The sequence below is a fragment of the Chenopodium quinoa genome, unplaced genomic scaffold (genome assembly GCF_001683475.1).
Source record: "Chenopodium quinoa cultivar QQ74 unplaced genomic scaffold, ASM168347v1, whole genome shotgun sequence".
NCBI classification, from domain to species: Eukaryota; Viridiplantae; Streptophyta; class Magnoliopsida; order Caryophyllales; family Amaranthaceae; genus Chenopodium; species Chenopodium quinoa.
In genome coordinates, this window is record NW_018745533.1 from 1,838,592 (window position 1) to 1,850,725 (window position 12,134).

General features: G+C 34.3%; 1 protein-coding gene across 1 annotated transcript; it reads left to right on the forward strand.

The window, feature by feature from the left end:
- Positions 1-305: 305 nt before the first annotated feature.
- Positions 306-8,656, forward strand: LOC110715752 (protein trichome birefringence-like 14). Its single transcript, XM_021894360.1, has 6 exons — positions 306-709; positions 1,650-1,872; positions 3,782-3,913; positions 4,475-4,597; positions 5,342-5,537; positions 7,171-8,656. The coding sequence occupies exons 2-6, from the start codon at positions 1,722-1,724 to the stop codon at positions 8,009-8,011; spliced, it is 1,443 nt and encodes a 480-aa protein (XP_021750052.1). The 5' UTR covers positions 306-709; positions 1,650-1,721; the 3' UTR covers positions 8,012-8,656.
- Positions 8,657-12,134: the final 3,478 nt, after the last annotated feature.

Here is a 12,134-nt window from a genome sequence, read left to right on the forward strand (position 1 = left end):
AATTTCAGATTTTCAGGCAATCGCGGTAACCAAAGCCTAAAATCAATTACCGTGTATGGTAAACGGAGCCCAAAATCAGTTACCATAAAATCGATTAAGGTGCACGGTAACCGGAGCCCAAAACTGGTTACCGTGCATGGTAACCGGAGCTCAAAGCCGGTTACCACCCACAGTAACCGATTTTGGGCTCCGGTTACCACGCACGGTAACCGGTTTTGGGCTCCGGTTACCACGGTTGCCTAAAATAAAAAAAAAACTACCACCTTCACGCCGACCAGGGAAGGTGGTGGGTTGTCATAGAGGGGGGTGTGGTGGGTCGTCGGTCAAAAGGGGTTGTGATCGCCGGTTGGAAGGGGTTGTGAGTTGCCGGAAGGATGAAGGGATGGTGAAGTAGTAAGGGTATGATTGTCCATTCACACCAAATGTTGGCGGTGGTGATCATTTTTGTTGGCGGTGTTTAGCAATCCACTAATTAAATACTCAGATTTTAATCCTAATTAAGTACTAGTACGATGACAAAGATAATGAACAATAAAAATGAGAAGAAAAATGATCTTTATTTGAATCTTTCTGTTGCTTTCTAATCTTCTATGGTCGAAACTCAAAGGAAACTTTCAATTTCTGACATCCCGCATTTTCTCTCTCCTCCTTCAATTCTCTTTGCTCCTTACTTCTTTATTTTCGATCTCCCAGAATTCCTCGCTTTTAGGTATTTCACTCTCTTAATCTTAGTTAGTTTGTATTGCTTTTACTTTGATTTTGCCGATTATATCTAGATGATGAATGTAGTTGTTTTACATGCTAATTGTAACGATTTGTATTGATTTTTTCAGTTTAATTTGATTTCTTTTTGAATCAGTAGATCCTAAATTGATTTACTTCATTAGTTTTAATTTTTCTTTGATTTGTATGTTTTTTTTTTTAACTTCTTTGTTAATTTTCTGGTGATTTGGGGTTTTTTTTAATAGACCCTTGTTTTTTTTCGTTTTTTGAATCATGGAAGTTAAGGTGGTTTTTGATTAGTTCACTAATCAAGGTGCTAAGTTAGAAAAAAAATCGAGTGAAGATTAATTTGGTGTTTACTATGCAAATGTTGAGTTTATCATTATAATTAGTTGGTCATAAGCTTTTAAATTTGTTGTTGTACACTTGGAAGTATTCTATGCTATATGATGCAATTCATGAAAGCATACTGCATACAATGCCATACATTACTTGAATACAGAATTAGTAAAATGTTGTAACAAGAATTCGATGTTTAGGGTTTGTTCGGTATTTCTGCGCGTTTTCAAGTTTTGAGGTTTTAGAACTTGCTTACTTGCTTAGATTATATAATGATGTAAGGTGTATTATGAAGTTGAAACTAGTCATACTATTCATACTGATCATGTTAATCTTGAATACCGGCAACATAAACTAGAAACCATGAATTTGTTTTCAAGATAAGTACTGAACACTCGCAATGATAATGAACATTTCCTAACTAATGGATTGGGATCTTAATTTTGTAAGGTTTAGTTACTTAGGTGTGTTGTGCATTTTCAAATTTCTTTTCCAATTGAATATGTCAAAATGGTCAAATTGAATGGTAATGGTGTCATTGTGTATGATAACAATAATAATGATTAGGGATACATTTGTTGTTTCAGATTTCATCTGGGTGATCCTAGTTAGTTGATGGGTCAATTTTGATCTTGGCAAAAAGGTTAAGTGACACGAGGATGAAGGGGAGTATTTTGAGGCTGAGGGCTACAAAACTCTCTCTCATCCTCATTACTGTAGTTTGCACAACGTTTCTTTTGTGGGGATGGGACAAAACTCCTTTCCTTGTTTCATTACTTCCCAAGAGCCAAAGCCTCAAACTCTCTCCAGGTTTGATTCTGCTACTTTTATATTAATTGGCGTTTCTTTATGACACATTCTTTCATTTTTATGTTCTCACTCTGTTTATATCAGTATATCACTATGAAAGTTGTGGAATGCAAGCTATCTTTAACTGCTTGAGTGGACTGTTAAGATTCTCTAAATGCATTTTTAAATCAGTTAACTTCATTTGTTCATTGCTATTTTTATGCTATGTATTTGGGTTTCTCTTACAAAATCTCATATAGCAATATTATTATCGACTTCATGTGCACTAGCTTGTCGGGTTTCATGATATAAGGACGATAAAGCTCAACTTACATGGCATGTAGGTCCAAAACTACATGAAAATTACAAAATTACTCTGTATTTTGTTAAACATCAGCAAACATTGATACTATATATCTCATCAGCGTGTCATGCTGGTGTTAACATGTAGTTGCCAATATAAGATTAAGGAGAAATTGTAGGGCTATATATGTAGGCCTATAAAATCTGGGACCTAATTGTCTTACTGTATGAACACCTTATTTGGTTAGTATGTGGCTATGTGCTTAGCAATCTCAGGGTATGCGAGCCATTTAGAGCTACTATTCAAATGCTTCAATGAGAGGGTGAAACAAATACATATTCAGTATACAGATTGCTTTAGCTACTAGGTGCTTCTTGTGTAGGAGCAGTACCTGTCTCCTTATCTCCCTCAAAATATGATTATCTATCATATGTTACATATTAACTGTGACTTCCCAGATGAGGCATCAACTGTTGGCTTGTATGTTGCACTGCTGCAGCAACACCCAGCAGCAGCATGGAGCTGAATCAGCTGATTGCCTCGTCCTTTTCTATCTCTTGTTCATAAGCCACCTTCCAACAGTCTTCCTTTTAAAACAGGGGTAACTCCACTGGGATTGGTGGATCTGTACGGCGTATGTGATTGATTGTTTAGGCGACAACACTGCATTGCTGTTAATGAGCCAAACGTGATATTTTTTAGTCATTTATAATTGAAGATAAAGGTAATTGCAGAGAGTATGGAATAAAACAAGTTATTTGCTGAATTTAAATCAACTAAAAATGGGATGAGAAGAGGTTGTTACATTTGTAAAAATTGGAAGGACTATGAAAAATGGGATTAGTCATTTCTTTTCTAGTTTACTGTGATACCCTTCTTATGAGAAAGGTCCCATATACTCCTTGATTCCCAAAAGGTTGTGAACTTTTCTAACATTAGATGTCCTATAAGGTCATATTTTACATATTATTTAATTGAAATTTTACACAAGTGAGATTGATACAAGTATATGTTAGATTGTTAGTGATTAATGGAACTTTGTGGAATGAGTCATGAGTGTTATATTTTTTTCTTTCCTCAAATTTTTTTTTTATTATCTTTCTTATTTCAAAGCTAATAGCTTAATCATTAGCTTGGTTATTGGCCTTTTCCTTCCTGCACCATTCTACCTATAAACTCGCATTAATCTTTTTACATTGCTTTAACTCTTGCATATCATTTATATCTTATTGTTAATACTTTCTTTTCTTTTCTTTTTTCTTTTTTTTTTCTGCGTAATTGCTTATGTTTTTATTTATCTTATAAGTCATATTGCAATATTTTATGTAATTTTCATAATGATATTTTTAATTCTCTGCTACAACTCCTCAGTATTAGTTTTAAAATATGTCCACTTACTAATTTTGGTATGATTAACACTTCGTGTTACTTCTTTACACCCATCCATTTTCTGTTTTGTTTCTTTTTGTAACTTCTGGAAACTCCTGTCTGCTAATCTTATTTATATCAATGTTACAATACATTTCTACCTCCTTAGCTTAGACCTATCGCTTGATTTAGACTGATTGATCTTCTTTTTATTGTCTTTGGTTGACTTATTATTTCTTTTTGGCCCTTGTTGCACAGATATATTAATTGGTTTCCCTATGAAAAACATTTCTTCGGAGCCAAAGAAGAAGGATGCCGACAAATTGCCCTTTCCTGCAAAAAATGAGACATCAAATAAGCATGAAGAATATGACAAAAGAAGCAGAAGAGGTAATGTAATCAAGGAGTTGCTTAGATATCACATATTTATAGTTGGTAGAACACTTTGTTTAGGATTTCTGTTGAGAAATTAATGTGGTAAGAATACATCTTCTTTTGGTTTTGTTAGTAAAGCATAAAATTGACTATTTTTCTAGTTTCTACTTATATCTTATATGTTTACATCAATGTGCACCTTCCATATTAAAGGATGAAGACTGTAAAAAAATATAGAGAGTGTGTGAGTGTAAATAAAAACATAAGTGAGTGTAAGGCAAAGGTGAATAAAGAAAGGTTGTGGGTAAAGGTTTACACATTGTGTGGTGAGAGGGGTAAGATGGTAAAGGGGTTATTCCAACACGGAAAGGATTACAGTGAGTAGAAAAAAATAGGAGGTAATAAGAACAAATAAAAAAATTATGGTTAGTATATTTTTCTTTTGGATGTACATGAGCTCTTTTTGTTGGTGTTTTATATTTCGTATTTGTTTTGGGACTGACACATTGGATGTTTCTCTTTATTTAGATAATATTTCAAAGGAATTAATCTTTATAATTGTATACACTTGTACAGAGGATGGAGAAAATTTTAAAGAAAAACTCAGGGACGCATCAGTGCCAGTGGACTCTGTGAATACTAGTTCTGTGGTTACCGGCAAGAAGAAAGGCAATGTATCATATCAAGTTAAAAACCAAAGTATGATGCAAATCTTTTTTTTTTTTCTTTTTTCTTTTTTTTTTTTTTTTTCTGGATGCAAATCTTCTAGTCATATCATTTATTTCATTTTATATTTGTGCAAGTTCTCACTAGAATTGAATAGTTACCTAATAATTAACATTGAAAAAGGTATCCAAAATTATATTTATTTCTTAGTTGGTGACTTGGTGTTGTATACCTGGTTTAGATTTTAGACTGCTAAAGATAGCATTTGATATTTGATTTTTGAGATATTTCATTCATACCATGCGTATGTAAAGCTTATTGGGCTGTCACCTAGTTTAAAGCTACAATTTTTGTAATTTCAACAGTCCAGTCTATTAAGTTTAACTGGTCAATTTTGAAATTGACTTCGTGAAATGCTCATTTGCTTGTGGGACTTGTTTATGATTTGACCCACAAGGCTAACTGCTAACCCTTTTGGGCAAGAAGAAGTTTCAAATTTTCATTTTTTTTAATATTATTTTTTTAAAAAATTTAATTATTTAGTTTTTTTATAAGAAAAAGAGTTCTGATCTTGAGCGTCCAGATGGGTTACCCTTCAGCTTTCTGATTTTCCTTCTCTTGCGAACAACTGTAAGAGAACTATACATTAAATAAAAGAAGCTTTCAGGAAGAAAATGATTAGGAAAATTTGCTTCTGTGTCCTCTGATGTTACCATTTGCTTCCAGTAGTATCTCCAAATCAATTATTTCTTGAACGTTTGTGTATTCAAATTTCAGCCTGCGATTTTTCCAAAGGGAATTGGATTGCAGATGATAATCGCCCTTTCTATTCTGGAGGTCGTTGTCTGCAATGGCTGTCAGAGATGTGGGCATGTAGGCTGACAGATCGAACAGATTTTTCATTTGAAAAGTTCCGCTGGCAACCAAAAGATTGTGAAATGGAAGAATTTAACGGAAAAAAGTTTTTGAGAAGGTATCATCCTCTTCATATTTTTCCTGTAATGCAATACTCTCTCAATAAAAAGTTAAGTAGTCTGATTTTTCTTTTTATTTTTTTAAAAATATCTTTTATTATCTCTATTGAAGGTTGGGGTGGGAATGTCTGTGGAAGGTTGGCAATCTTGTCATCGTGTAATTCTTTATTTGTCATCAATTGGAAGCTTTCTCCATTCACATGTCTCTTCTCTCTAGTATGAAACGTTTTGAGACCAAATTATTTTGGTGCTACTTTTACTACTTTTTGAACAACTAGTATATAAATACTAAGGTGCTTGTATAATTTTTCGTTTAATTTTGGGTAAAAGGTGGTATTTAATGCGGTTTCAATCACCATAGTATGACTTTGCCCTCTGAACGTGAAAGTTACTTAATATTTATTTTTGTATTGTCCTCTTTTTGAAAAAATAGGTAACTGAAGTTTTTTGATGATGTGTGATAATACTTGTAAACTATGGATTAGGATTTTTCTCCTCAATGTCTTCTCGTAAGCTTATAATAATAGATTAAAATATGGATATTCTTTCTCAACAAGTGTTTTGATTAAGTGTAGAAATGACAAAATGTAATCCAGCATTTAGACATTTAGGGGGCGTTTGGTTAACATAAGGTAAAGGGAATGGAATCAAGAAAGGGATAGAGTGGAAAAAGAAAGCAACGCCCTTTAATATAACATGTTGTTTGGATGACATTATTATTTTCTTCCACTTCTCATCCATGCTCCACCACTTCCTCCATCGTCAGTTTCCCGCCCTTGATGTTTCTTGCTACACCTCCATCACTAGCACCCTCTTTCATGTCTTTGTCATCACATTCTCTCCTTTTATATATTAACCACCATTGATGGTAATTTATAAGGTATTAAAGGTCAAATTCGAATATAAAAGCTCCCAGTCTGAAGCTTTCATGGTCGAATTTGATCATCTAAAGCCATAAAATTGATGATAAATGAGGTTTTTTTTTTTCTCTTGGACTTTCCCCCAAATATTTAGGGTTGTGCTTTTGGATGGTCAGTGGTGGTTGTTGAGTAGGTGAGGGCTGAATTCAAGGTGGTAAGGCTATTTTGGGTGGGTGGGGGTAGTTTTGGGCTAGATGATGGTGGTTTAGGCGTTGTTAGGGTGGCTTCGGCAGGGCGGGTGCGGTTTTGAGCGGATTTGGTGGTTTTGGGATAGGTGATGGTGGTTTCGGGCGTGGGTTGGGTGTTGTGGTGGTGAGAAAGGTGGCTGGTGGGGCGTAGGTGTTGGTGACTTAGGGAAAGGGAATCCAAATACCATGGGGCAGGGGGAATGAGAGTAGATGACTTTGGGGTGATTGAGTGGGGAATGGGAATGATCATATTGACCTAACAAATATCAACTAAGGTAATCGTCCTTGTTGATTCCATTTCCCTTTCCTGAATACCCCCAATACCATCATTCCCAATCCCAGGAATTGGTTTTAGTCATTTCATTAAATATCCATGTCTATATTTTAAAGTCATCTCTGTGCGTTCCTTGTTCGTTCTTTCTCATGGTTTGTTCCTTTGGCTGTGGACTAAATGCCCAATTGATATTACTAGAATACTATGGTTTTACCATCTTATCTTGAACCTGTTTTATTCTGTACTCCAGGATGCGGAATAAAACCTTGGCTTTTATTGGGGATTCGCTTGGCCGACAGCAATATCAGTCTTTAATGTGCATGGTATCAGGTGGTAGGTTAAGGCATGATGTCGTTGATGTGGGTAAGGAATATGGTCTAGTGAAAGCCCGGGGTGCCATACGGCCTGATGGATGGGCTCATCGTTTCACACGCACGAATACAACTATCCTTTTTTACTGGTCAGCATGTCTTTGTGACTTGCAGCCTGTGAACCCATCTGACAAAAATTCTGAAGTTGCCATGCACCTTGATCGCCCTCCATCTTTTCTTAGCCGCTACCTTGATAAATTCGATGTTATAGTTCTTAATACTGGACACCACTGGAATAAGGGCAAGTTTGATGGAAATCACTGGGTCATGCATGTGGGAGGTGTACCCAACCCGAACAAGAATGTGGCAGAGGCGAAAAATTTCACTGTCCACAGTATAGTCAAGTGGGTGGACTCTCAGCTCCCGCAGCGTCCAAAATTGAGGGTGTTTTATCGTTCTCTGTCCCCACGACATTTCTTCAATGGAGATTGGAATTCGGGTGGGACTTGTGATAATATTAATCCGCTTTCTAAGGGTAAAGAGGTTCTAAAAGAGGAGAGTGGTGATCCAATAGCTGCTTCGGCAGTGAAGGGGACAAATGTGAGATATTTAGATATTACAGCTCTTTCCGAGCTTAGAGACGAAGGTCATATATCTAGGTATACTATCAAACCTAGGCAGGCATCTGGACAAGATTGCTTGCATTGGTGTTTGCCTGGGATTCCTGATGCGTGGAATGAAATCCTTTTTGGCCAGCTTTCAGCATTAGGCAGATTTTAGAGTATGATGGGTTACACAGATTCTTCAATTGACCTCAAATACTCGTGTTGAACCCTCAACACTTGAATTCACACTTCATTTTGGACCAAATACATGGAACTTTTTCACAAGATAGTCGAGTGACATTCTGACACATAATTCTATTTGACATAACTACCCTAACAGAGGTCAGTACCGGAAATACGTCCTTCAGCTTTATGAGAGCTTCTGGGTTTTAACATAAGGCATGCATGAGTATACGCCCACACAGCCAAAGTGGTTTCCTCTGAGGCTCTTTGTACTTCTGTGTCACTCTCATCTTCAATGAATGTTTGGTGGATCCGTGAGTACCCGAGGATGAAGCATTGCATGGAGAGAAGCAGCTCGAGTTTGCACTTTAAATGTTCGGATAAGGCAGTATTTGGGTGACTAGGAATGAAGTAACAGCAATATGGTGGAAGATGCTGCTGTATACTTGATAATGCTAGTTTGTGCTGGATAAATGTGATTTGCAGATTCTTTTTAGTGGCATCTATTGCTCATTTGCTCCAGCTCCTCTTCCCCTCATTTCAGTTTCGACATGTATACTAACACATAGATCTTGATTTATGTTCTTATTCTTTGGTTAATTGAAAAAAATCGCCATGATAGCCATTTTTCCTGCAATTATCTTACGGATATTTTAAATTTATTAGAGTATTCAATATTTTTTTCTAGCTGATCAGTTTGTGCCACCTTTGTTTTATTTATAGCCAAAGGAATGTCTTCAGGAGGGTGATGACTGATGATCCCACTTTTGGAAAGTAAAGTAAAATAATTGTGTGGACTTTTAAGTTTTAAACTTTACACTTGGCTTTTCGAATAATCTATTTTATTTTATTTCGAATAATCTATTATGGATTTATGGATGCTGAACCTTTTTTTAATAAGGTATTTTGGTCTATCTTTTTTTTTGGGATACGCTTTAGAAAGGCTTTTGTGAATTTTCATGAATTAAAAATTAAAGCCATGATTAAATCAGACTGAGTAAAAAATTAGTTGCCAGATTCATAAAAAATATTTCATATAAATTAACATAACAAGATATCTACATGGCTTTTGTGAATTTTCATGGACTAAACATTAAAGCCATGGTCATAAGTTGTGAAACTTGACTCTTAAAAGATAAGTATTGCATTTTTAAAAAAATTAAATGAAATGTTTGATAATGGAAATTGGAACAATAAAACAACTTCCCCAATAATTGAACCCTGTTCTTTCTATTTCATTTCTAACCTTACTTACAAAAGGAAAAAAAAAAAAGTTACATATTCATTCGATCAATACAATTCCTTAATACACGAAGTAACATACTACGTATAAACAGCATGAGACAATTTTAAATACTCCGTATAATATAGAGATTGACATTGGAATGATGGATTGTGTGATCTGTGTCATTGGCCCATGATGTACAAACACCACCAACTTCCATTTATACAATTAGAGTGAGGACAACCAAATCATCCAATAGTAGGCCATTTAAGTTCAATCAACATCCAAATTAATGAAAAAATATCTTATTCTAAAACAAAGAAGTTAGTGCCCCACTAAAATGTCAATTAACGACAAAAACAGCATTGCCCCAAACAAAAGGGTTATTAGACCCGAGGTAAAATAACCCTTTTGTTCCTATTACTTCCTCTAAGTAGGGATGGCAATTCAGTCCGGATCCGTCCCTACTCCTCCCCGATCTGAGGTAAAAAAATTCACTTCGACTCCGAGAAAAAAGTAATTCGAGTTCAACTGCGTTAAAATAATCCGACTCCGAGTCGGATCCTACAAAAAATCCGAGAAAAAAATCCGACTCTGACAAATGTCCGACTCTAACGGATTATCCGACTCCAACTCCAATGAATAGTAGATTTTTGTGTGGGTCATGGTGGCATTGAGTGTGGGTTGTAAAGGCCCAAATATCCCAATTTCTCAAAGTATATTGAATAACGAAAAAAAAACTCGAAGTCGAGTTGGATCGGAGTCGGAGGTCATGGGTCGGAGAATGAAGTCGGAGTCTCGGAGTCGGATTTAGCCTCCGACTTCCTGGCGGGTCGGAGTCGGATTTAGCATAATCCGCTTCGAGTCTGACCCGTTGCCAATGAAGTCGGAGTCTCGGAGTCGGATTTAGCCTCCGACTTCCTGGCGGGTCGGAGTCGGATTTAGCATAATCCGTTTCGAGTTCGACCCGTTTCCATCCCTACTATTAAGTGTTAACTATTAATTACAAAAAAAAAAAAAAAATAGTTTATGTCTCATAAATAATATCTAATGGAGAGAGTACATTATGCATTAACTTTAATTTATTTTTATCCAATGAATATACTTTGTATAATATAAGACTCCCTAGTATACTATATACTATCTCCATTTTTTTAGTTGACATTTTTTTTCATCATGCTTGCCAACGCACTATTTTAACAATTAATATCTCTAATTTGACATGTAAAATTATAAAATCTAAATATTAATAAAATACTACGTATATAAATTGAGACGATTCAAATAAGATCCCATTAAACTATGATTTATCATAGCTATAAATTACAAAGTCAATTAAAGTATAGTTTATAAATATGTAAAAGTGAAATTATCTCAACTAAAAAAAAAAAGAGAAATTAATAAAGACTCGTTGTTAATTTGATGGTTGGAAATAGCATAATACTCGGTATTATTATTGGACACGAGTATAAATACAAATATAATTTGGCGACGTGTTAATCAACGATAACATCCACATGTGGGCAGCGCGCCATTAGTTTAATAAATTTACCGGTATTCACAATCCCCGCGTTTTCACATGACTGTTCCATTGATCAAGTTACCGTTATGCGTTAACGTCATTTTGAAAAAGATACCTCACCTCTTCTCACGTGACCATAACGTTACTCTTTTCCAACGGTCACCTCTTTGTTTTGCTCATTCTTTGCTTTTCTATCTTCATTTTGACAAAGTATATGTGTTCATTTTGGAAATTGGACCTGCAATTAAATTAAAATTAGTGGCCTTTCTAAGATTGGAAGATACTTTATTTTGCTTTGGGGTAAATGTTTAACCAATACTTCTACTCTACCGTTAAACTATTTTGATTTTTAGATTTGTTTTTCTAACTTTGACCATTAAATTTTTTATTAATTAATTTCATGTAATTTTTATTTTTTTATTTGACAAAATTACAATAAAAAATCAGTAAAATAATTTTGATTCAGTGAAATTAATTTTACTTCAACAGAAATAAGGTAAAATGAACAAAATCTTATTTTGAAAATTAATGGCATAGAGAAAGGAAAATTAAAAATTTTATTATTATATCACTCAGAAAAAACAACATTAAACTGATGTCTTTATTTTTTTAAAAAAGCAAATATCTAACATATTAACATAAATTAAGTGTTGTATATTTACTCGTATATTAATACTAATATTATTAATCAATCTATTTAATTGTTGTCATGGACGAATGATTAATTGTCATGGACGAATGATTAATAGCAAGTACTCCATACCAAGTAATCTCTAATAATTCAATTAGTTTAATTCCTACAAAGAGTTTTTTAATAGCAATCAATTCAATCACAAATAAAGGTAGAAGAAAAAGTTACGGAGTAGAATAATATTATTCTTAGATAGTGTATAATGTCATTATCATTATCTTACCTATTCTCTCTCTCCTTTTTACTCTGGTTAACACATCATTAATTATTATAATCATCATCAAAACCATTAACACACATTCTAACTAACATCGAGTACAATTTTATTGTATCTAACCTAAAAGTTAAAGCTTATTAGCCCCATATGGTAGACCAACTCAACAAATTTACCCCCAAAATCAATAAATAAATGTAAAATAACCCCCAAATAAATGTTTCTCCTTTTTTAATAACACGGTGATTTCACACTTATCAATGTATTATTTTAACGACTATTTCCTTTGTCTCTTATTGATAGTCTTTTATGGTGAAATTTCACGGGAATTAAGAAACTTAAATTAGAAGTAGTAAAAGTACATTAGAAAGATAAATTTATATAGGATAGACAAAAAAGTAGAGCGAAAGTAATAAAACATATGAAAATGCAAAATTTACCTAGGGAAGCTAATTTGCACGAA

Bases quoted from the DNA above. Each gene is read 5' to 3' on its own strand.
- LOC110715752 (XM_021894360.1), top strand. From the start codon at position 1,722: ATGAAGGGGAGTATTTTGAGGCTGAGGGCTACAAAACTCTCTCTCATC. The intron at 1,873-3,781 runs GTTTGATTCTGC...CTTGTTGCACAG, and splicing joins AAGCCTCAAACTCTCTCCAG to ATATATTAATTGGTTTCCCT. The intron at 4,598-5,341 runs GTATGATGCAAA...TTCAAATTTCAG, and splicing joins ATATCAAGTTAAAAACCAAA to CCTGCGATTTTTCCAAAGGG.